The sequence below is a fragment of the Rhipicephalus microplus genome, chromosome 5 (genome assembly GCF_043290135.1).
Source record: "Rhipicephalus microplus isolate Deutch F79 chromosome 5, USDA_Rmic, whole genome shotgun sequence".
In the NCBI taxonomy this organism is placed as follows: domain Eukaryota; kingdom Metazoa; phylum Arthropoda; class Arachnida; order Ixodida; family Ixodidae; genus Rhipicephalus; species Rhipicephalus microplus.
The window spans coordinates 78421855-78448431 of record NC_134704.1 but is presented as its reverse complement, the minus strand read 5'-3'; the positions used below and the strand labels follow the sequence as shown (position 1 = coordinate 78448431).

The 26577-nt window shown below is 43.1% G+C and overlaps 1 protein-coding gene across 4 annotated transcripts in view; it reads right to left on the bottom strand.

The window, feature by feature from the left end:
• Tomosyn (syntaxin-binding protein tomosyn) overlaps positions 1–26577 on the bottom strand; it is a 64273-nt gene that overhangs the window by 5026 nt on the left and 32670 nt on the right. The window contains exons 18-25 of one of the 4 annotated variants that reach the window (XM_075895707.1): positions 26269–26357; positions 25010–25125; positions 15297–15447; positions 12768–12863; positions 9012–9128; positions 8274–8390; positions 6185–6517; positions 3678–3786 (exon numbers count right to left, since the gene is read on the bottom strand). In XM_075895707.1, coding sequence (XP_075751822.1) covers positions 3678–3786; positions 6185–6517; positions 8274–8390; positions 9012–9128; positions 12768–12863; positions 15297–15447; positions 25010–25125; positions 26269–26357 — 1128 coding nt within the window. The remainder of the gene's footprint in view (positions 1–3677; positions 3787–6184; positions 6518–8273; positions 8391–9011; positions 9129–12767; positions 12864–15296; positions 15448–25009; positions 25126–26268; positions 26358–26577) is intronic. The other 3 variants (XM_037425263.2, XM_037425264.2, XM_037425267.2) reach the window with 3 other exon arrangements.

Sequence of the window (26577 nt, the reverse complement as noted above, 5' to 3'; positions counted from 1 at the left end):
CTCAACAGTCGTCAGTCAGTGCGCTTCAACAATAAATATTGTGACGATAGAACAGGTTTATTTACAGTATGGAATAATTGCGATAGGTACAGCTCAGAGCCAAGAACAGGAGACCGAGCTGCTTGTGAGTTAGCTTGCTTCAACCTCGTCCTCTTCAAGTCTACCAAAGAAAAACAGGAAGCTGAATGCAGGCAGTCAATTACGTCATCGATGCGAGGGAGGGGATACACGTCCTTCTTGGTTATAGGGTTGAGACGCCGATAATCGACTCAGAACCTCCAGGACCAGTCTTTTTTTTTTTACCAAGATAACACGCGGAGCCCACGGACTAGACAATTCTTGAATTACACCAGTGGCTCGCATCTTGCCAACTTGTTCAGCAATAACTTTGCGTTCGGACACAGAAACACGATAGGGCTTTTGTTGGAGAATATGAGCAGAGCCAGTATCAATCTTGTGACGAGCGCACTTGGTCGGTATCCGAGCCCTGTGCACCTTCTGTGCAAAATCAAATGCTTAAGCATGTCTCGCCAGCAGTGCAACCAGGACTTAGCACTTCAGCGGGGAAATGGACTTTAACCATTTTTTAGAGTTCAGCTTCCATACCAGAAGTTTCATCGGGATCCGCCTTTGTAAGATTGCTTAAGGCTCCAACGCAGGTACTGCTCTGCTTTTCGAACAGGGCAAGGCACATACCAGCCGGCAGTACAATCGACTAGGGTGAGCTGTTCATCACCCATAATTGAGCCTTCTCTTCTGCGAGAGATACAACACAGTGTGGTACAAAGATGTTTTTCTTGACACGAGCTACGGGCAACGGCTCAACACTATGTCACGTGAAGGAAAACTCGAGTCGGTTTCCAAAGCTGTCACTTGTACGCTAACCGCAGACCACGCTGGCAGAAGGGCATCTTTAGCAACAATGAGGTTACCTTTCTCACAATCAGGCTGCTGGGCGAGAGTAGACAACGGAACCTCACCTGCTACAAATTTCACGGTCGCACGACACTCTCGCAAAAAGTCTATGCCAAGTATAACGTCGTGCGTTGATTGACCAGTATTGTGAATTCCGCCTTGAATGTTTTACTGGCAACACTAACAGACACAGTGCAGACACCGACTGGACGCAAGAATGTGCCGCTCACTGCCTGAAAAGTGGAAGGTTCGTCCCAATAAAACATAACCTTGGAGCCAAGTTGTTGCTTAAAGACTAAACTTATCACAGAAACGCTTGCGCCAGTATCTATGAATGCCATCGTGGGTACGTTGTCAACAAGTACACAAACCTTATTTTGAAGCATAGAAACTGGTGGAGGCATACTTTGATGAAAATCGGTACGTACAGCAACATCACCTCCATCGGCCGCGCTGGCTAGTTTTTCGGTCGCAGAGAAGAAAGCTGAGACTGGCGCCATGGAGACGGTGACTAAGGCGGACACGTGGTGGGCAGCGTTAAGCAGCGCACAGACACAGGCAAATCATTGCGGTTGATTGGCTGGCAGGTGTGCCGCTTGTCACTTGGGTTGGGGAGCCAGTAGGCATAGTCAGGCCGTTGGCTTCGACGTGCAAACGTCGCGTATCACTGAGGAAATGTCGAACGTGGATTACGTCGCGTTGGGCGAAATCGGGCGATATGTCCACGAACATTGCACTGGTGGCAGAAGGGCCGTTCACGAGGCATAGAGAACGTCGCTGTATGTTGAGGGTAAGCGGCGCTCTGTTCCCACTAAGACGCAAAAGGAGGTGGATGGCTGTTGTAGCCGTTACGACTGTGGGGCGACTCTACATAAGAAGACGTCGGAGGTGGAGCCCTTAGCTGAGGACCGTGGTTGGGATAGCTGCGCTCGTCAAAACTCGCAGCATTAACACTTGTGGACGGCGTATCGCACGGTGGTTCTCAGGCGTTCACGAATACAGAAATGTGACCACGAAGTTTCTCACGTACAATGAGGCGAATCGTTGACGAAAGCTCGGCAGGCAAAGAGCAGGCAAAGAGTGTTACCCAAAACTGAACTGAAGAAGACAACGAAGTGTGCGCAAGAGCGAGAGAACGTGAAGCGCGTGAATTGGAGAACACGGACAGGCGAAGCCAGCATGGCTGGCGAAGCCAGCAACGCAAGACGTGTGGCCTGAGGGGACCAAAACAAACCGAGCTGGTGCTACCAGACTAGCCGGGATGAGCTTGGCGGTTCCCCGTGGTGGGCGAGTGTTTCGGTCCTGCTGTTCCAGCGTGCGAGCCAGAGCGGGCAGCTGATCCCAGCGCGGGTGGTGTTCCGAGTGCAACCAGCTACCGAAGCCGCGGGCATTGTTCTGACTCGGCTCGGGCCCGGCGCAACTGCCTGCTGAGGGCGTGACCTTGGAATCACATGTGTTACAGTCTGACACAATCACCTGTTGAGGGCGTGGCCTTGGTGCTGCGCTGACACATCGTTGTCCCACACTTTCCTGAGCGAGCAGTCGTAGGTCTGCTCGTGGCCTTACAACAGACTTATCGCGTTGTCCCTGCTGCAAGCCTGCGTCAGCTGCACGGTCATCAGTACCCTGAGTAATGTCTACCGACCCATAGACTCCGTACTAGACAGAGCACAGGGATGTTCGCGTACGCTTACGGACGATCAGGACTGTGCATAGAGGAAGAGGGTTGTATATAGCAAGTCTATGGGTGTGTATTTGTCTTGTGTGAGTGTCTATAAACATTTTCTTGTCCTTGACTTAGTTCTGTGTCTGAGGGCTTACGTACTACCACACATATACAGTGACAAATAAAGTAGTTGTGAGTGTATATACTGTACCACCCTCACCTTTTCCATGTCTTAACATGACAATCCAGTTGGTAAAGTGTACGGAGGATGCACTGTTTACCAGGTTACCTCTGGAGCTTTGCTCACTCATCATCAATCACCTCGTGGATATGCGGGGATTTTACACCAAGTTCGAATAGTATATATCAAATATTACAAAGAAAAGTGGGCATGTTTGTCATGATCTAACTAAACTAACCTGCACAATATATTTTTATTTGAAACAAGGCCAATGCAAAAGCACTTTTTTTCTTGCTTAGAAGAAAGTAGAAACAACTTTGAATAGTGGCAGGACTTGACTTTCACTAGAATGCAAGTGATAACCTGCAAAATATGTTACGTTATAAAATTTACTATATTTAGAGCATAGAAGCCGGTATAACAAGCTCTTAAAGAAGAAAATGAAGCGAGGCCTCATGGCAGTGTAGCTTTCTCCGGAATACATGTTTGCACATCTTAACCGCAGTGAAACAATCTTTACAGGGGAGTTAAAGGTAAATTGCGGCTTAATTTACATTTAGACAGGTGCTTTCGCGGCTTAGCAAACTTTCACTGCAGTGAAACAACCTTCACTACAGATTACATTTGACTAATATGCATTTATTTGTTTGTTCCAAATACTTTGAAATGTTTATAATTTAACTTTGAATAAAAGTGAATTCGAATGCTGTAATATTCATTCGACTATTCAAAACATCTGAATATTCCAACAGGCCTGAAAAAGGTGCACACACGGAATCGTTCTGATGAAGTGTTAAACAAGTAATGCCCATACATGTCAGGGACAATGGAAAAAGGGTTCGAACTCTACCAGTGGTACTTATACAAAACATAACAGGCCCATAAAAGCCAACAAAATTTTCTATAAACACATACCTCATGTCGACAAGTGGCAGGAAGTCTGTCTCATAAAGTGGTTTAAGGCTAGGAAGGCTGTACACAACAATGTTGCCATTTGCAATGTAACACACCAAACATGCAGTATCTGTAAATGAGCAAGTAAGAAAAAAAGACACGATGTAATGGCAGGTTAGAAGCTCCAAACAAAAGTTGTAGAAATGGCACTCGTCACACACAAAAGCACTGAAGCGCGAACATTGCCTGCATGGTAGGGACATGCATACTGGCATGTTTTTGTCACTGGGCATAAACGAAATATTCTGAAAATATTGGATGCAAACATCACCTATTACTAAAATTCCACTGGTCATGCCACCTATCACAACTTGATTTAGGAAGAATGTGAAAAATCAGTCAGCATGGGTCTACTTCATTCAGAAATTCATGAGGGGCAGCGTTTTAATGAGAAACTAAACAGGAACAATAAGTGCTTCCCCACATTAACAGCTTCTCAGTGAAATTTGCTTAACTGATATCATTCTAAAGGGTCCCTTCACCAGCTTTGGGAGTGGCAAATGAACACGTGTGGCATGTAGACAGACTGGTGGCAATTATTTCTACAAATTACAACAAACCTCTGCAGTGTGACAATGGTCTAAACATAAATTAGGTGCCTGTGTGTGTTATCTTTTTCGAGAGATGACGGACCCTCTTTAAAACATTGTTCACTAACCGCGGCCAGCGAATTCAATTTATCACCCAAGGCACAGCCTACAATGCTAGTACGGTTAAACCGCTTTATAAGAGGTATGCTCCAGGCAGCTATTCTTGTATTTTATGTGAGATGTCCTTTATAAGCAGGGTACTTGGTATGCATTTTCTTATCAACCCCTATCTTACTGTAGGCACACTGGTGTCTCTTATACCCATTTATTTCTTATATTCTCTTATAAAGGGGCTAGACAGTACCACAAAATAAAATGGAAAAAAAAAAATTTGCTGACAATTACGATACCACACAATGCAAACTCTGAGCGCAGCTGTTAAGGTGTTTTGATTGTGTGATAGGTTGAGCAAATTCACAAGCTTCAAGGAGAGGTGGCACAGCGCAAGTGGTAGTCTGCTTCACGTCAATGTGACATGGTGAACCTGTCACCACCAACTTCCGCTGCCACTGGCCGACGTGACCGCATCGTTAGACTATAAAGAACACCTAAGAATCAGATATAGTGTTCCACACACAATGCCTCTTCAACTAACACACGTCTTGTTCTCCCAAGCCTCGCAGGTCAACCCACTTTTTCATGCACGCTCAAGAGAGGCAGCATGCGTTGCACTGATAGAAGTGCAAGCTGGCACGAAGTGGCTTGCTGGCTATCACGGTGGAAAACGGCTTGGGAAAGTCTTTCTTTTGCTCTCTTTCATTCTCATTCGTTCTATTGGTTACGCTGACAACCACAACGCTGCTCAACACAGACTGGGCACCTAAAACTGCACTCTAAAAACGGCGGAGGCTCGTCTCATGAGCACAATGTGCTCCCTCACATCCAACGGTTCGGAGTACGAAGCACTTGCGGATGCTGGCGGAGGCCGTGGAAGAGTGTCGAACGTGGCAGAGAAGCTTGCCTCCTAAAGGCATCACAACAGTGCATTTTTAACTTCTTTCAACACGCCCAAAAAGCAACCGACCCAAAAAATTATTTAGATTCATAACTTTCACCCTGTAATCAAAATTCACTATGAAGCCTGGTGACAGATTGCTTAAGAAAGTCTAGCTGAGTTAGACATTTCTTTATTTCACTTTATTTCATTCACACAGCTTGGCAAATGTACGTGAAATGCTCCTGTGCCACACTTTTATAAGCAGCTGGCATGAGCACGTCGGGCATTCCCAATCGAACGCCCGAGACGTGAGCAATAATGAAAGGCAAACATCCTGCGATTGAGGCCCGTATCAGTAGCACACAATGTGGATAAAAAATTTACACTTCCGGACATGGCGCACCAGTCTCACCCAAATCCGCAAGCGAGATGTAAAACTTCCCAAATAAGGCATGTAAAGAATAGTACTTTCATAACAGCAAAGCCTTGTGGCTTTCCTATTCTGGCTACTCCAAAAGCTTACATATACACATTAAAAACTATACCCGACAATCTTCAGTCATCTTTGTAAGCTTAGTCACGCTCAGCCCCTTATTTCTTTCTTTAGGAGCAGTAACACGTCTAGGGTGGCCGGTTGGCTAATTGCAACGTGATGTTCTTAAACTGCACAAAAAGACCAAGACACAATGAAAACACAGAACGACGCTAACATAGGTGTCGTTCTGTGTGTTTTCTTACTTGCGTCCAGGTCTTTCCCCGCAGTTTGAGAATGCTTATGCAGGATGTTTGTGTCTTGGCATTTTGGCGATTCAGAAATGTGATGCAACCTCCCGTCGTAGCATGTAGCATTTTGATGATTTTCTTATTATTTTTGGAGCTACTTCCAGATCAGTCCGAAGAGAACTAGAAACTCTTCTATTGCAGATTGTGACTGTACTCACCAATGCTCTTGATGGAGAGCACCTCAGCACAAACAACGAAGGAAGTCTCCGTGAGGGTCGCCTTGTACAGGCACGTCTGAGAGGGCAGGGCCACAATGCGCGCTTGCTTCTCCGAGGCCATCACCACAAACTGGGTGTCCCGGGGCTCCAGCGACTGGGACGTTGTGGGCGAGATGCGGGAACCCCGCGATGGCATACTGCGCAACCGTCGATCGTCGCGCTCCTTCGAGTCTGGTCTGTCCTTCCACTGTTCACTCAGCGGAAGCATCAGCACGCCACTGCTGTCCAGAAAGGAGATGGACAGGATGGGGCCCTTCAACCGAAATATGCTCCCTGCATGCAAAAGGACAGAAGAAGAGCTCTGCATTGAACGGATACCACCGAGCAACACACAATTTCTTCAGTGAGACATTCTTTCTCAAACTCTCTCTCTCTTTGGTGCAAATATATCGGGAGTTGAGTGCAGAAAACCAATATCTCTGCATTGACATTTTACATGAAATAAATACCATGCCAGCTTTTACAGGAGCTTCGCATTTCCAAGCCACTGTGCTACTAACTGCCAAGAGTAACGACATATACAGTAAACTCTCATTGAACAGAACTTGGAAGGAACCAGGAAAATGCATTCTATTTAACAGTAGTTCTGTTTACTGAGAGATGAACAAGAGAGCAGAATAAAAGTACAAAGCATGTCATCTTAGAGGTGCTTGTTTCATTTAAGAAGCAGTTCCGTTTATAAGATTTCCGTCAGCTGAGGGTCTACTGAATATAGTTATGTATGCCAACTCCTCCTCTTGAGCAATGCTGCACTGCTCGATACTCCGTACAATATTCAAGTTGCCGTAGAAATTGAATGTACTATGACACGAAGGCCCCAATAAAACAAGTATATAAAAAGAACATTTGTGTACCATTCACTCCTGAAAATTCAAAATGGTTTACACACAGATGCAAATGGATACGGTCCCTTTACAGAAAAACATGGGTGACACACTCACAGTTGGTACAAATGTTGATGCCACATACATTTGGAATATACCATGGCTGAAATGTGTAGTACAAGTATGTGCAAAATGTCAGCTGCTTCCCAAGTGCACTGTGACATCATCATGGGTTCTACAAACACGGAAGCCATCACTATGGCTGGCACCGTAGGGTGCCGACTGCCTGTAGTTGCCAGGTTACCAGGCAGTTGTCTTCCTTATAGAAGCATGACACCAATTAGCCGAAATTCAACAGCTCTCCGGATTATGTGAGCCGAGAGAAGGCATGACCTTTGATGCATGCCGTCTTCGTGCACCTTTTTTCTCTCTGCAGTCTCTCTCCCTTTACCTAACGCTACAGATTACAATCAGAGAGGCAGGTGAAAAGAGTGACAATACACTTCATGCGACTGGATTGCCTTTTAGCACAACTCAGTGCATAGCTGCTCGGCATGTTTTATTTTGGAGGAGGCGGTTACCGTGGCAGGCTGCCATGGTCGTTTGGTGAGGGCTTCCTGCTTGTACACCTAGCGTTGGAAATTGCTCAAGCTTAGGAGACGTATCTGGTATAGGCCTGCACATGAGGAGGTGCCCCCTCCCCTCCTCTCCTCTCCTCCCCCCACCCAGTCACCTAAAAGTGTGGAAAGTGTGGGGTACAAAGTCTGCTCCATACTTTGAATTAACGGAAGGCGGGGACGGTGCACTGCAATGAACCTTTCCCCCTTCCTGAAGGAGAACTCTGAGCACGCCTATAGTACCAGGAATGAGTGAACAGGTTGCTTCATGATGCCTCACACCTGGTGCAGCAGAGGCAGCCAGCAAACATATAAAAATTTTTTTGTTCGGAATAAAGTGAGTCATCTTCCTGATTTTTGCCCTCGTTTTGATGGCAGAGTTTTTGGGTGATACGAAACATTCTGTACTGCCTTATGAGATTCGTATCACATGACTTTATGGCAACATTGGACATCACAGAACAAAACGGAGCCAGAAAAAACGGGGAAAAAAAATTCCTTAGTAACGAAAAGACCGGGCCTTCTTTAGCCTGGTGTGCCTGAGGATCGAAGCACTGTGGCATTCAGGGGTATGAGTACAACGCTCACCACTTGGAGAAGCAATGACCGGTTGCGTGTGCCTCGATTCAGTGGGCACAGAGAGGGAGATGGCAAGCACAGATCCGAGGTGGGTGCCAATCCAAAGACTAGGAGATGTTGATGTGTCTGTGCAAGGCAAACAAAATGCATGACTGAGTCATAACGTGTACAGCTACATATATATCACACTTTGTGTTATACAGAATTTGAAAAGAAAAGTTTGGGCATGTCCTTTACTATTTTATTTCCAGCTGCCCATGTACGTTAGTGTGCTGCTTCATGAAAACACCTAAAGTAATGACAAAATTTACAAGAGAATTACAGAAGAACAGCAGTACGACTTTCTTACAGCTTAACTTCAGAAGTGAATTGTTTTGATGGCTTATTGCCACGATAAACTTCTTATATGCAGGAATTTGTGTTGGACACCAGCTTGCACTGTTAACATGGCAGCAATGAAGTCACTTGAGTCCTCTCTCGGCCCCCTCTCCAACATGGTAAGCAAGTCTATACCGAAGCTTGTTCAAAAGAGCAAAGAGTGTTTAAAAACAAAACCAATGCTTCCCAGTGTTAGGTATTTTTCCTTATCCTTTTGTTATGTTTAGAATTTCAGTGTATCTAGAGAACAAAAACAGAAAAAATGGTAGACCAACATAGATCAAGAAACACTGTACACAAAAACTCGATGTACGTATGTCATTTAACACACTACCTAATCTCGCATCTTCTGCGAAATCGGCTACTCACCACTTTTTCGACAGAAGGCTTCGGCATAGCTAAGACAAAGGATTGCTTCGGAACTAATATTTTCTAAACTTGACATGCTTGAGCTTCGTGACCGTGAGAAAGAGCTGTCCAGCTTGTCTGAAACAGACATCACAAAGTGATCAGACGTACCACAATAAAAGGATTAAAGGACTGCCACGACGACCGTGCGGCTCTACGGGGATAAATGTGCAGCATCTAATTGGCTCCACAACATGCATTTGCCCTTTGATATAAAACAATGTCGTGTTATGTCTACGTACGACAGCTACACACCTTTACTTAAAAAAAAAGTTAGATCATACTCAAATTGGCAGCTACTTAGTAACTCATACAAAAGAACAAACCTTTCACAATACATACGCAAAAAGTTCTAACTAGCCACAAATTGAGACGCCATTGTTATGACCGTCATCATTATTGAAGTGTTTCGGTCTTTGTGAACGGGACGAAAATATTTCGACTCATTCCAAGCAAGGGTGTGCCGTTAAGGCGGGTTGATTTCCTGTCATCAAAACGTGAACGAGGAATCCGGGACTGGTTCGCGCAAAGAAAACGTACGAGCCAAGAAAGGCCATTGTGAACTGGACTCTATGCAAGGCTTTCGAGGCGAACAAGGAAGCAGCGGGGCCATTTTCGAGGTCATTGAGGATCTGAAAAGACCGGAAGCAGCATGGTATTTGCAGTTCGCGCTAAAGCTAAAACCAAAGTGGTTGTGACTGCACCATGCGAGGAGAAGCGGAGCCCCGAAAATTCGCAGCTAAGCCGCGCCTTCTAGCAAACAACGAGGAATGGAATGTGGGGTTGAAGGAAAGGAAAAGACCCTATCTGCTGTGGGAGCCCGCCACGACGACAAGGGATCAGTCGACCACTCCTCCTTCCCCATTTCTCCATATGATCGGCTGAATGGAGTGGCATGTTTTGCAAATATGCTGGCGGACCACTACATTGTCCTACCCGAATGCAGACAGGCAAGTTTGACACGTGTATTGGGAGCCGGTTTTTCGAACCTTACCCAACTGCCAGAAGAGTTCTTGACAACCAAGGTCATCTAAGATCATCGGACATGCGGGAAATCTTGGTGACGTGTGAGAAACGTCAGAGCAGTGCATTTGTGAGCATATTTGAGCATCGTGTAGACTGTGCCCTCTCCACGTGCATTGTGTGGTGTCTTTCCCCGCCTTCATGAATGGAGCACCTAGACCATCGAGCGCCGTATTGGCTGAAGCCGCGGAGAATGCACCCAGGGTTGGCAATGCGGCGCTATACAAGCGGAAGCCTTTTTGTATATTTAAGTTCCACAGTTCATCAGTTCTCCTGTACAGTTCTTGACTTCTCGTATTCGATCCCTCGATCACCTCCTTCCGAATTCTCAGTTACTAACCATATAAATAAATTGTTGTCGTTATTACGAGCACCTCATCTGACTTGTTCGACGATGGGTCGTAGGACGGGGGCCCGCTACCAAACTGAGATCTGCAGGACCCGGAGTCGCAACACTATCCAACTGCATAATCATAGTGCACAAGTGACGAAACCAAGTCTGTAGTGCATAATAATGAGATTATGTGTAGAGGTGGTTTATGACACACTCCGCACTAAAACCAGTTTGCACTTCTTAGGCATGCATTTTTGTCCTAGAACGATCATTGTCAGTCCTGCGTGTGTCATTCTTCTCAAAAGTTCTGCACTAGCTATCTTCCTGCCAAAAAAGCTCGAAAGAAGGGGGACTGATCAAGGACTCATTTTCTTCATTAGACGCAATATCATGAAACCAACAGACAGTGAAGCTAAAGATGCTATGGGAGACATTATTGTTAACTTTTAACAGTAGTGTAATAATTATCACATAAATGAAGACGAATCAAAATAAATGAAAAGTCAACTTGATGATGGCAGGAACCGAACCAACGAACTTCATATAAACCTTCATATAATATGTCCAATGCTCCACTAACTGAGCTACAGAAATGGTCACTATCCCATCCACCTAATTGAGCATTTATGTGCCATCTACCAAGAAAGTGCTATCTACCAGCACTTTTTTTCTATTTCTGGACGTGTAAATTTGACCTAGATGAAAGAGCACTACATAATGTGGACACAAAGCTGGATGACAGCCTCCCACTTGATAGTAGTTCGCACATTTTGCACATAGTGTTTACTCTGATATCTAGCTTTTTGATGTACTGGCTAGAGGTAGTGAGTTTATACGAGCACTTGGAAGTCCTGAACTGTCCCTATTCTCAAATCTTGTCAAAAAAAATTCGTGCTCAGTTGACATCCTTTAACTAAATTTTCAGACTAGTAATAAGAAAGCTCACAGTAAAGCCACTCCTATACATTGAATTTTGTCATACTACAACATATCAGAGCACACAAGAATCATCATGAAAACGCATAGCTCACAGAGGCAAATTCCAGCAGCCGCTGCACAATACATGCGTAGCATCCCAGAGTCTCCACTTACTGTCCTAACAGCACCGCAAGCTCCAGCAACTTTGTCACAGCTCAAACAATATATATACTCAGCCATCTACTGTTAATACTAAATATGTACAGGGAGTGCATGTCACGTGACACATGCAGTGCTGGCATATCCACGAGGGACTACATCTAACACACTGATGATGTCAATGAAGTGTTTTTCTACCTATGTTCAAACATTGCACATAACACTACAACATTAGACGCCTTCTTTACAGTATCTGCCTGAATGCCGTAAAATTAATTTTCAGAGTTTGAATACCTAGCAGCTGCTTCAGATGCATTTAACAAGTCTACGCAGGACCACCTGTAGAACTTAGAACTGTAGACGAGCTTAGATATTCGTGTAACAAAACAAAGTCTTTTTAACTGCCAAAGTAGAAGCTGCTAGATCTGTGCTTGTGACTAGTTCTAGTCAAGAGTATAAAAAAAACTACAAACAAAAACACATTTACATCGCCACTATAGAAAAGTGAAAAAGCTAGAAAACTAGCATTACAATGCTCGAACGCTCTTCTTCAACTTGTCAAAGCTGAACACCTTCAATATGAAGTCTCCTTAATATTGTGACTGTTCAACTTAACAATGACAGCATGCAATGCAAATCAAAAGAAGAGGAAACGATGAATTTCAAAGTTGCATCGTGTAGCAGTTCCCTTGTTCCCAATTACCAGTACCAGCATCAGCCAAAAAGACAAAACCTGAAGAACATCAGAAATTGAATCAGAGGCAGTCGAACAAATGCGCAGCATTGGAAACTGAGAACTGCTGCACAGTACAAACCCCACGTTAAAAGAGTACCAGCACACATTTTCGACGCTTTTCGCACATGGAAAGATAATACCCAACAAATGTAAAGGTTGCGAGACATTTGCAACATATCACTTCCAATATTAAAGTTGGTCCTAAAATTCCAGACCTGACCATCGTCACTGTTGTTACAACGTCAGGACACACAGAAAAATTGGCAGATATGCGTCTCTGGCACTTGTCAGTACTTCCTCTAGGTTAGAAAGAATTTCAACTTTTACATAGTGCGAAAATACGGGAGTCAAAAATGATTGGTAATCCTTCAACATACAGTTTGCATGAATGTTACACACTGATAGCCCATGCAAGTCATGGCTGAGGGGCCAAAATGCAACGCTGCGCTGCGGGTCAGCGCAGCTATGAGGGCAAATGGAGGTGGTGGTGGTGGTGGTGGTTGGTTGGTGACACAGAAAAAGCAGCACACCAAAAGCCTGGCCATACCCAGCGCCAAGAACAAGTGGGGCGTACCATCTCGCTGATAAGCGACACTGGGAGACTTCAGACCTTGCCGCTCATTTCTAGGTGTTTGAGGATTTCCTAACAAGAAAGCAGCACTTACGAGCAGCCCCTCACAACAGCCGCGTAACAACACTGGTTTCATCAAGACAAGGGTTAAGACAACTGAGACATTGAACTGCTATTGGAAGCACGATGAAGACAAGTGGCACAGTCTAATGCCCACCCGAAGGCAAGGTCAGATTGAACAAAACTGTAAGTGGCAACAGATCGAGAATGCAGTGGCAAGCTACTGTTGAAATAAACACTAGTGCACGTACGCCTATCCGATTATAATTTGCTTTTCTATCCCTTGATACATATGTACGCACAGGCTGTACGATGCACTGGCATTGACCATCTCATCATATATATATAAAAAAAAGAGTGGGGAGTTTGTAGCCCACTTGTAAGATTGAGGTACAACTTAACTCAGACTTCAAGCATGAATCTTTGTGCTGCTGTGCTGACCTTGCATTTCACGTTTTATTGAGGCGGGCAGCAAGTGAAGAGGATCATCAGACACTAGACCAGATTGAATACCAGGTAACAAGCACATTCAGTATATTGCTACCCTTTTCAAGCCACCACATATCACGACACATGCATTCATGCTAGAAGCTTCCTTCTCTGTCCTAATTCTTTTGGATCTCGGCTGCTCGGGTATGCAATGCATGAACATCATGCGTTTTTTATAGTACAACTTGACCAAGGCATCCCGTTCAACTTAGAACTCTCCCCCCACGCTTTGCAGCCATATTGATAAGAGGGTACTGTACCATCTGCACAGCACACTAGCATGAAAGTAGCCTTTTCTGCATTCTTGACCTGCCACTATTATTTCACACACTCGCACAGTGCAGTGGCATGAAAGCCAGAGATAAGGCACACAACTGCACACGCCAGATAAACATTGAGGTTTTTTAAACTTCTGCTTATAGGTACAAATATTAAGCAGAGAGTAGTCAACTAAAGTAACTAAAATTGACCTTCCGTATGTTCCCTTGGACTATATGAAATCTGAATGGCAGTCTAGCTCCTCCTGCAACCTAAACAGGCAACCATCAGCATACTCAAATTATCGGTATCATCATCCCCAAAGTACTGCTTTTTCATTTAACATGACATACAGTATGCTTCAAAGTGATCACAAACAACCAGCTAGAAAGGTTGATGCATGTTAATTTAGGCAATGTAAAGCAATACCAACATGGAAATATGTATTGTCACTATCATAAGTGAAGTAGAGACAGTCAAGCAGAGGCTATCAAGTGAATTTAGAATTATCTTCTTAACTCAACTATCTATATTCTGATCTAATCTCTTCTGCCAGAAGACACTCATTGTGGATGACAAAAATAAAACACTTATATTAGTTTTAAATGTTTTACATAGGCCACCAGTAGCCTGTAAATCTGCTATATTTTCTGGCTACATAGCAGTTATCTGGCAAGAGCAATCTTTACACATTTAATCATTCTTGTTGACTAATTATGACTAACTTGTCTTTTAGCACAGCAACTGAAACAATATCTGTTCTGTCGTGATCAGCTAGTTATCTGGCAAGACCAATCAATCATTGCACACTTTATAATTCTTGTTGACTAATTCCGACTAACTTGTCTTTTAGCGCAACAACTGAAACAATATCTGTTCTGTCGCGATCAGCTAGCCACAAGAGTTCATGGGCACGCGCACAGCCCAGAAGTCCTGAATTGCGAAGACAAGATGCAATGTATACAGAAGATCATAACTAACACAAAGCCATTTTTAAAAAATAACAGAGAAAGATTCTGTTAAAATGAAACCAACTGTACATAGTAAGAGAACGCCTGGACAAACCTCCAGTATTTTTGTGCTATTAAAACATGTTTATTAGTAATGACTACCAATTCATTAATAAATTCAATGATAAACTTAGTGCTGAGTATATGACTTTTGTCAAGCATGTTTGAAGGCACCACTTTTAAAAGTTCACCATGGGCTGCCTCTAGCATAAGCCCTTTCATTTAGTATTTTTCAAATTTAAATTAAGTCACTTGTGCCACATCAGCAATGGGCCTCAACTTTACAACGATACTGCACATTTCTTTAAACCCAGAAAAGAAGTTTCACTGGCAATTACGCATTGCAAACAACAGACAGTTGTACTTTTATGCAACCTCTGATGTAAGCTCGCACTGACACTGTGGCTGTAAGGTTATTCTATGTCAGTTGGCACACCTTGTAAAATGCACACGCAAACTAGGTGCACAACTTATCATCGTTCGACAAAGCTACAGATTGCCAGACATCAATACAAATAAGCTACGCCTTGCAGCAGCCTTTTACTGAACGCACAACAAATTGGCAACACATGCAACCGCACAAAGAACCAAACCTGCACCACACAAAAGAGTTCACCCAAGAAGGTGTGATAGAGAAAGAAAGAAAGAAAGAAAGAGTAAAAAAATAAAAGCCGAGCTCTTCAGCCACCTGGTAAAGTGTTGAAACTGGGTGGTTCCTCAGTGGAAACCAAGTTGGGAAGTTTCTGAAGTTTGCGAGACTTATTGCGGCGGGAGTCTGCTTGCCGCTTCGACTGAGTTGGCTGGGCTGCAAGTGTGCCGCTATTGCACAGACCGTTAATCTGAGGAAGGAGGAGGAGGAGGACAAGTGTCAGCAACACAGCAGCCCGTTACCCTCGACAGCATCGCAGCTTGCTCGGACGCGTCGTGCACGACAAGCGTTTCGAGACACAGATCGAGGCACACGTAATGCATCAGCAGTGCTGAAAAACAGCCTGAAGCGACTTTTTCGATAGCGCTTAGACGATCACTATGCCAAATTCAACCCTGGGAGGAGCTTCTTTCGGCTGTGATTTATCAGTTTCTGGCCCGTCATATCGGTGCTGGGCCACAGGCGCAGTATCACAGTAATGCTTACTGTGACGCTAAGATTCAGCTGGCTGACGAGTAACTCCATCTTTTAAGTTGCATACCTGATTAGCGCACCACTGAGAACTTAATTTGTCAAGAAAGTGCTATAACATGTCCAACAAAAGTCCGATCTGCGTCTTGGGACGCTTTCCGCTTTCACAAGCCACACCTTGTCAACCCTGCGCTGCTTCACCTAATGCACGGTCTGTACAAGAACACACACACACACAAGGGCTGTCTTTTCTCAAGGTTCTGAAAGCAGGTGCACCTACCTATAGACCTCTGCTCCCAGCCAATACAGGAGGGCACAATTAGCACGGGACAGTCAGGAACCAGTGGTGGTGGTGGTGGTGGTGGTGTTGGTGGTATTGGTGAAGGTGATGTGAGGGTGATTTGACAAGAGATGAGTGGGCATGAGGTGACGGTGAGGGAGGGGAAGTAGAGGAGAAAAAAAAATGAGGCATACGGAGCACGCAACAGGTGCCAGCAAGGCAATGAGCACGCATGTGAACTCTCCACTGTGGGTCACGGCACAAGGGAATAGAGCGGAGTGTGTAACTTGCACAAGCCGGTTCGAAAATGCTGCGAGACTTTTGAAGGTTTATGTGCACAGCAAGAAAGCTGCATTAAGAACTATACAAAAAAAGAGAAAAAAATGTTTAGGAGAAGTATGGAAACAGTGCCTTTTTTTTTTTGTGTGGGTGTGTGTCAATCGTCCTGTACCAATCAACAGTTTTACAAGCTGCCGTTTACAATGAAAGAAATGGCTTAAATATTTCAAGAGTGTTGATGTTTTTAATGAAAGCATTAAGGCCGTTTAAGTATAACTCATCTTTCATTGCACTTAGATTTACAAAGGGCAACTCGATTTTCTCACACAGCTGACACTGCATACTGAATTAAAATGTGTTTTACAGATAAATAGCAGTTTATAAAAGATTTACCCCATGATCTTATCAGTCTCACCAGAGTTCTCATTACCACATGGTAATGAGAACATGAAAGGCTGGGTCAGATATGATACAAGATATATATGATATCACTTTAATAGAGTGGGCCAAAAGCGTTTCCTAGCAATTCTGTCAATCAAGTCACCCAGAGATTCCTAAGCGATTCAGAAATGTGCAACCTCCTGAATTCAATGAAGGAGTGACATCAAAGTCACACACTTCAGCAGCATTGGTATCTGCACATCTTTCCAAATCACCAAGCTAAACATGGCATTAAGAGGTGACAGCCAAAATTATATGCTGTGGCATATCTGTCTTCATGCTTCATTTACGTTACCTGTTGAATTGATAGTGTTTTTTTCTACTGCTATAAAAAAAACCAACAGTTTTACATAAACAGCTCAATGCTCAGGTAGTTTCATATTTGCACGTGTATAGCGTGACAATAACTTTAAAATGGACACTGATTGAATTCTCAGGTGCAAAGCTGGAACCAACAGCTGAGCTAGTGTTCGGACTTCCGAGAAAGAAGCTACTCTCCCAAGCCTGTGTCGCTGTCCTGCAAATGAAATGGATCTAATTGGAAACATGTATGCGACTAGCGTGAGGTGATTTTTTGCAGGAACTTGTGACGTGACTACTGTTGTGCGATTTCACATCACGCGACCAGCCTTACTTACATTTGGCAGAAACGTGTTATGCGACCAAGTGTTACATGATTTTAGCGGGGACATGTCCCGTGACCAGTGTTACGTGAATTTGATGGGAACATGTCACATGACTAGAGTTACGTGTTCTTAAGTCACGTTCTCGTCCTCTTGCTTTTTTCTCTCTTTCGCCCTGCTTCTCACTTTTTTTCTCTCTCTATTCCTTTCTTTCTCTTTCAATCTTGATCTCTGTTTCTTTTTCTATCTCTTTTTTGTATCTGTTTCTTCCCTTTCTTTGTCTCTATGTCTCTACTGTCTGTCTCCCCATTTCTCACTCTATATATATATATATATATATATATATATACTCATCCTCTCGGCCATCAGAGTTATTGCATCCCACACCGGACAAATCGGCGCAGCGGGAGAGCACACACCGAGCACGCGTACCAGGAAAGCGAAGCAACAGATGAAGCAGAGAGCGCGCTGAACACGATGATGATAGTTTTTGTGACTTCTACAAGGGCATTTACAGAGAATTAACAGCTCTACTGTTAAAACTGAAGGCTCACGCTTAAGCACTCTGAACGTAGGGTGTTACTCTCAATTTATACTAGTGGGCAGTTCATTTTGCTTGATCCTCCTCACTGCGCTATCAGCACAACCTAACAAATGAGTTGGGCCTGACATTGTAAAGCTCTCATCATCGCAGTGTTTCGCACTTTCCCTATAAACAAGTGGGTAAGTATTCTCCTACCTAAGGTACATGACGCTTTGAGCCAAAGACATTGTAGGAAGGAAGGCTTAAGTTACATACTTAGCAGCCCAAGTATTGCAGCCAGAACAAGAGGCTATGTAGGCCCTACCAACGCAAGACCAAATGCAAGGCCAGCACCATGCGATATTGTACAGGCAATGGTCTAGTCTAAAAAAATTAGCATCAAGATCGAACTGGGCCAGCATTGGCTTTTACCTGTAGCTTCATTTGGCTTTGTTCCACGTAGTACTTGCGTAGTTTTTTCTTTCATTTTCGGACAGCTTTGTAATGCACTGAGCAGCCATGATTAGGACTGTATAAGAGTGCTCGAGAACACACGCTATACCGGCGCAATTATGGCAATACGCTGAGCAACGGCTGCTCTCAGAGGAACAGGACAAAGGTTACACGTAGCTACAGCACTGCATGCAAACACATTACTCTTACAGACAGCCAAATTTTAAAAAAAACGAGAAGGTTGCGGGAACAAGGGAGAAGGTCGCAGTTTACACGTTAGGGTACAACTCCAAAAGCCATGCAGTTGTTCAAGCAGAGGTTCTGCGTGCAAGAGCTAATGACACGGCATTCTCGTCAATCATTCAAAGCATGTCGTCGTGTGCGCGGTGGCTCGGAGCGCAGTTCACTAAAGTTTGCTTTTCTGCTCCCGAGGCGTGTGAAGCGGAATGTCATGCTTTGCTTTCAGAACCTCCACTAACGCATGCTTGACAACAGCCTGGCCTCTAAGTGAACTCTGATGTAGTTTCTAAAGTTGCAGTTTATCACAAGATGTTAGGACGAAAACTTTCCAAACTCGACTTAAATGCGAAGGCCGCCGATTTGGCACTGAATAGTGGAAAAAGGAAAGGCTTATTTATGGAACTTTCACTCCAACTCTGACTCCATGGCCACCGTTCAGCACAAAAGTAAACACGCAGGAATGAAAAAAAAAAAAGAAAACAGAAAGGGCACCCTTCTCAAGATAAGCTAGCTTTACAAACCTGCACATACTTAAGTAACACCCGAGTGTGTTTTGTGAATGAATGTAGTTCAAGGACATTAGGCACTTTGCCTGCATTCCCTCTCATAGCCATGTGCTTGCATAATTCTATGCTGAAAGCGTGCCATGGATTTGCAGACCCATCTAAACAACATCTGTAAATTTTAGCAAAGTTCAAATGATTGCTGCTGCAGTGTTGTAAACTGTCACGACCATGTAAATGCGAAGACTAGCTTTTTTTATGACTGCGCATACCTTCCAAATGTCTCAAAACCACATCAGAGTCCACTTTAAGGAGGAGTTTCCAGTGGGGCTAATGGCTTAATCCATAACAATGAACACATGGAAGAAAGAAACCTATACCAGCAGAGCTCAAAACAAGAGTCAAGCAGCATTTCTTGTTCCACTGGAAATTCCTCTCAACTACATAAGCTGTCTTACAAACAAATATCACGCACAATGAGAAAGCACAGCTATATAGCACAGCCTGAGCAACAGAGCACTTTCACCCAGAAAGCTCAGAGCACATGTCGCAACAAAATTCGTGAAAAAGAGCCGGTGTAGTCACACAGCAGTCGCCTTTCACACACCTTATCAAACCAGCTTTCTTCCACAGTGCAAATCAAATACCGTAATCCTGCTAATGTCCATGAGATGTCCTCAATATGACATGATAAGAGGTTGTTTCGGTAGGAGGAAATGAAATTTCACAACTATGTCCAATAAAGGCAATAATAATAATAATAATAATAATAATAATAATAATAATAATAATAATATCTGAGGTTTAACATCCCAAAGCCACTATATGATTATAAGAGACTGCATTGAAGGGCTCCGGAAATTTTGACCACCTGGGGTTCCTTAACATGCACCTAAATTAAGTACACGGGCCTCAAACATTTTTGCCACAAGTGAAAACGCAGCCACCGCCGCCACCAGGATTCGATACCCTGACCTTCAGGCCAGTGGTCGTTTGTCATATCCACTAGACCACGGCGGCAGGCCCCAAGAAAGGAAGATTACTAGTGTTCAATTAGAGAAGAAGATGATGATGATGATTGATTGATATGTGGGGTTTAACGTCCCAAAACCGTGATATGATTATGAGAGACGCCGTAGTGGATGGCTCCAGAAATTTTCACCACCTGGGGTTCTTTAACGTGCACCCAATCTAATCAGAGAAGAAGAGCTTAGCATTTTTTTCTTGTTCAAAAAGGACAACAAATGTTTTGGACATAGCCCTGCACATTTTATTTTTATTTTGGTGCATTGGTAATCTAGTTTCACAAATAGAAAAGTTTACAAAATAGGCCCAGACCTGTGAAGATCGTATAAAAGCTACCACTGTAATACAAAAAGCCCAGCTCAAGGCAGCATACCACTGCACGGAAATGGGATGGAAGATATGCAATAAGCTAGAATTTTATGCCACATAGCAGTGCAGCTAGACACAGCTTTTTTCCATGTAGTGCGAGGCAAAATGGTATTATCTTATATATACTCTACAACCTATGTGGACATTAACTGCCTGGGGACAGCCTCACCATGTAGGAAAGCCAGCTTGCAGGTTGTGAAAGACTCCCAACGTACAGTAGCATAGGCATGCAGAAAAAAGTTCACCACATAGCAGTTACATCCAGGTGTCTCAGCAAGGACTTCAGGCAATTCTCAAAAATGTCAGAGTAAGAATAGCCAGCTTGTTTTTGCTTTTATCTCGTTCCAACACACTGTTCAAGCTGGTGAATAATAAACACCCTATAGTAATAACTTGATCACTCTTTAAACAACTATTAATTCTTGATCAACTTTTAAAGAAATTAGTTAAAAAACAGAGCTGTTACATTGTAGCCATTAGGTACTCTGAGCATGTTCACTGAAGAAGAAATTTGAAACCAGCACCAGTTTTGAGAAATCCATAATAATAAACTTGCGTAGGAAAGCGCTGTCATTCGGTTTCTCATTTTGCCAGGTATCGCTCCTTTCATATTGTGAAACAAAACTACATAAAACACAACCATAATTTGCAGCAAATTTTGGGAGATCACATTTTGAAAGTGGTAGTATACATAGGATTCCTACTAAGCAGATGTGCCTCAAAAATCTAACATTACTATCAATTTTGTAGTCATATGTACATTATTTTAACTTGTTTTTTTAGGTAATTACTCGGCTGATCAAGACAGCTAAAAGAAAAATATTCATACATTAAAAAATGCACATTTTAGGCCCCTAAAATAAGCACTTAAATTTTCCCAAGCTTTTCAGAAATTTGCAATCAAATGTGTTTCCAAAAAAGGGGGAACCTCGGAAAGACATTTTGATGTGTTTTTTGTTAAAAAATTTTCACCCCAGCAAAAATAGATATACACTTAAACCTCGTTATAAAGAAGTTGAAGGGGAGCCACAAGAACTTTGTTATAACCATCATTTCGTTGTATTGATTTTAACAGCTTGTGGCAATGTATGCTCAGATGAGCGCACACATCTTCAAGCATGCAAAGAAGAAAACCGCCTCGCGGCCCCATGTACCGCTACGCGACCACACGTGCGACGGAAAATAAACACAGTCGAATCTCAATAATTCGAACATGCTTAATTTGAACTTCCGGTTAATTCGAACTCGCGCTGTGGTTCCGTGAAAGCTATGTGTATTCCAAACGGCGAAAACGCGCTGTAATTCGAACGCGCAAGCACTTGTGACGGTTCATTCGAACATACCACGCTTCTGAAATGCTCTCAGCACCCTGCCCAATCCCACGGCGGCACCTTGAAAGAGCCGCGCCGAATTCCCAATCCCACGGCGGAGTTTTGAAAGAGCCGCGCCGAACGAGCGTCAAACTCCACAGAAAACGATATGATTAACACAACAGTCATTTTTTTTAATAGACTACTTGATAGACTAATTTAGTTCGTTATATCCATTTACAGGTCAATTTTACTTCATTATAATGAGATTTAAAATGCATGGTTCGCAATGGAGCTTTCAAGAGGAATTTCATTTACTTCATTATATTCATTATTTCGTTATATCCCATTACATTATAACAAGGTTTGAGTATACAGGTGCAAATGGCACAAGCGGGTACACACAAGCACAACCATATCCTCGTTAGAGTGAATGCACTTCTCTGACCACAGAGTGCTTCTTCATTAGAAAGGTTGGGTCCTGGTTGTCGGAAATGAATGAGCACTTCCTCGCAACCTCATCTAAGTTTAGCAAATCGTACCATGCAATAAGTAAAATCACTTGAAGACTAAATGTTTTATTTCAGTTCAGCCCTCAAAGATGTGCAAGAAAAAAAGCAGTGTTTGTATAGGTGCTTCAGATGGAAAAATGTCTTTTTAGACACTAAAGCCAGAATAAGCATTCTTGTAGAAAGAGTACAAACCATACTGTTTACTCTTACTCTTTATTAGTGCTTCAGTAATGAAAAGGAAATACCGTATTTACTCGCATAATCGGCGCACTCGCATAATAGGCGCACCCCTAGTTTGGTCGCGGAAAATTCGATTTTTTTTAATTCCGCGCATAATAGGCGCACCCCGAACTTGGCCGTGATCAGAAACGATTCTACCCCCAGCGGTACAGTTGGAACGCGGTCCCCGTACCCTGAAGAAAAAAAGAAGGCAAATCGACGAGCAAATAAAAAAAATTCGAAGTGCAACGACCTAACCAACGTGTTTGTCGAAATAAAACATGAAAAAAAAAAAGTGTCCATGAGCGAAAAAAAAAAAACGGCTGTTCCATCAATTACTGATACCCCCCAAATCGCCGCGCTTTTTGGAGGTCACGTGTACAACGCCGGGGGCTCGATCACCATCACCACCATCAGAGAAAAAGAAAGAAACGCCATTTTGCAAGCGGTGTGCGTATGTTGTGGTCGTGTATTGAACTTTGGTTCCACCATGGGGAAGTACGCGAGCTACACGGCTGGGTTTAAACTGAAGGCAGTGCAGTACGCGCTGGAGCACGGCAACCGGGCTGCAAGCAGGCATTTCGGCGTTGGAGAAACCAGTATTCGGTACTGGAGGGACCAAGAAGAAAAACTTAAGGCGACGAAGAAGACACGAAGGGCTTTCCGCGGTGCCAAGACCGGCAGGTATCCGAACGTCGAAGAGCAACTGGTCCGGTATATACGGGAGCTACGACAAGGCGGCTGTGCTGTGTCGTTGGATATTGTGCAGACTGAGGCGCGCAGAATAGCCCGAGCGCAGGGCATCGAAGCAAAAGAGTTCAAAGCCAGCTCCGGATGGACAACTCGTTTCATGCGGCGCCATGGCCTCGCACTGCGAAGGCGGACCACCTTGTGCCAGCGCTTGCCCGCAGCATATGAGGACAAAATGGTGGACTTCCACAGTTTTGTTTTGTTTCCCTATTCGGAGTTTGACTCCGAATAGGGAAAAGGAGGAACAGCTACGACTTTTGTGTAAATAAATTTTACGTGTGTGTGTGCAGTTGACGGCTCTCGCTTGTTCATTAAAAGGTACGTAGGTATGTTTGTTTTATGCTGAATTAATTGGTAAACGATAAAGTCGCCTTTTACTTGACAAGTGTGCAGATTTAAAGCGCGAGAACCGAGTCGAAAAAATTTTTGAAAATTTTACCCCGCGTAATTGGTGCACCCCTAACTTCGAGCCGGATTTTCTGAAAAAAAAGTGCGCCTATTATGCGAGTAAATACGGTATGTATAATCCGCTGATATTGAACCAAGGAATAAATTAGGTATTTGCCTAAAATCGGCGCTTTAGCGAACGCTGCATATATCTTTATGTACATGAGCGCTGTAAGTTCGACCAGCTTGAAAATTCCATTTTTAATCCTTGCAGACAGTCACTGCTGAAACACCTTGAATGTACAGGTTGGTCTTTTATAGCTTGAGCCAAGTTACAGGACAAATCCATCAATTTTGCAAGAGTCAAATTAAAGCAGTATTGTTATTGGTTGCTACATGCATATTATATTAACCTTTGTTAATTCTAATGCTAATAAGCCTCCTGTCAGAAATCCAGTGCTAATTAACTTCTAAAGTGTGTTTCAATTTAGAACTTTTATGACACAGATAATATAACAGATACTAAACTTTTATAGCTCACTTGATATCCTGACTACGGTTCACTCGGTGAAGGAAATAGACAGTGTCTTGATTAGTGAACAACAGTACTCGACATGGCATCACTTCAACATATGCATAATATTATGCTCATCTCTTTATATATGTTTATCATGGCTCAACCTATGCAGGAAGACCAAACAATTACACACCAGTATTTTTATGCTGAGTTCATAGCATACAGCAACAACAAACTCAACATCTTAAATGCAGTCGCAGTGCTTGAACAGCCAATCATGACTTCAAAAATATGGATATGGCACAGCATAAAATGAAATGATTTAATAAAAAGGTCAGTTTTGAAACTGGCACTACAATAACTTGTGTTATCAAAAATTAACCACATTTTGATGTGATAACAAGGAATGCAAAATATTTTTTCTTACCCAGAATCTGTTATCTACACATGATATTCAGCCACTAATCTTAGTATAATGTATCTGCAACACTTACGGAAGACCCCTTTGTAGTATTGCATTTTGGGATCTTCATATGCATACAATTTATATGCTGTAATGTAATTTGCACATGCAAGATTGATTAATTGATGGTTGGAAGAGAAGAATTTACAACTAAGTGTGCAGATACTTCAACAAAGTTGAAGATTGATTGATTGATTGATTGATTGATTGATTGATTGATTGATTGATTGATTGATTGATTGATTGACCCCTTTGACTTTAAGTTTGCACCTACAACATTAAGCAAGCAAGGGAATGCGAGTGCCTAACATAACTGAGACACATCTACTGCGACTCGAGAGGCTTAACATTTCGAGTGAAAAAAAGCAATGCACCAAAGACCTGACCTGGTCAGCGTTAGGCGAACGACATTGCTCTTGTTCACCAGAGTTGTTGTCACAAGAAGGCAGTATTGCGTTCCGTTTGGGTGATCGGGCAATTCTTTGGTAGGGGTCAGACGAACCTGTAGACAGCACACACACATCCCTCAGGAGGTGGTCACACTGACTGCACGGCTCTCAAGAGTCACCAACTATCAACAGTCACCAAAAGTTTCAGAGTGAAACGACCTCAGATTAGTGTAGAGCGATAAACTGTTGAGAACTCTGTTGATGTCCACTTAGAGATAGTAGGTATATTAGAGAATATGAAGGCCAAATTCGACTCCCAGATTTTGTGGAGAGTTGCAACTCTTCAACGTCAGAAGAACATCACAAATTTCAAAGCCATTTGTTTGTTTTTTCTCGTCTTGGAAATATTGGCTCTATAAACATTCCTGCTACTAGTAATGCTTTGTTCTAAAATCACTAGAAACAGAATGTAATTCGTTTTAGCAATAAAAATGTGACGTAGGCTGTAGGAGATGTAGGTGGTTAAACGCTATGACTTTACGAAGAACCGATGTGGAAACTGCAAGGTAGCGTCACCGCCTGTACTTTCTTTTCATGCATTTTCCAGCTTGACGAGAGTTTTCTCATGGCTGAAGCAGCACTTTTGATATAGCGGAAGGGTAATTTATTATAAAAAAGAAGTACTTTTTTGTATATTACCACGTTACTCTCTAAGAAAGTAGCTTTTTCTTTAGGTGAGAAATTATGTGGCATCACAGCAAAAATTGAAGCTTCCCAGGATTGCAAATTACACAGTAACATTTTCCAAATCAACTGCTTTAGTTAGGCAAGCAGTTGGGGCATTTCAAGCGATAGTGCAAGTACAGCTATGTGTCAGACCAAATGGCTTTTCTTTTTTGGTAAATAGATGAGAAAAACAGGTATTTCAGGAAAGAAAAAAATAAATGGGACTTCATTTACCTTGCTTTCACCTTTTTATATGAATTTTTAGATTTTGAGCGCTTAAAGCTTGGGGACATAAATTGCCGAGCACATAAAAAGAGCGTGGATATCTTACAGTGCACTCGCAGAGCGTTTTAAATGTAGCATGTGGTACTTTCTTAGGGTAGCAAATATGAGGAAAAATAACAGAGGTGATATTTGCACCATATCAAGCAAGTATGGTATAAATCACTTAACTCATCAAACATTACATGGCATCTCTCGGTACAGCAGAAACCAAGCGAGGGCAACAAGTGCTGCAGTAAAGTGCTCACCATACAAATCAGGGGTACCAAGGTTTAACACACAGGTCTTCGTACAAAGATCCACAACAACCAGGCCACACTCATTGCCATAGGCTAGACTGCAAAGAAAGAACCAGCACATAAATAACCGAGCACAGGGTGTGAATAGACAAAAGCACTATCTTCACCATCAACTTTTTTTTTATAGCATACATTTATAGCAACTGCACACCTACAAGGGTAGAACAGGGCACATGGATTTTGGAGCAGTCCCGGGAGCAGGTAAAAGTACATTTTGTAGCAGGCTTGGAGAAGCCAGAAAGAGATTTTTGGCGCAGG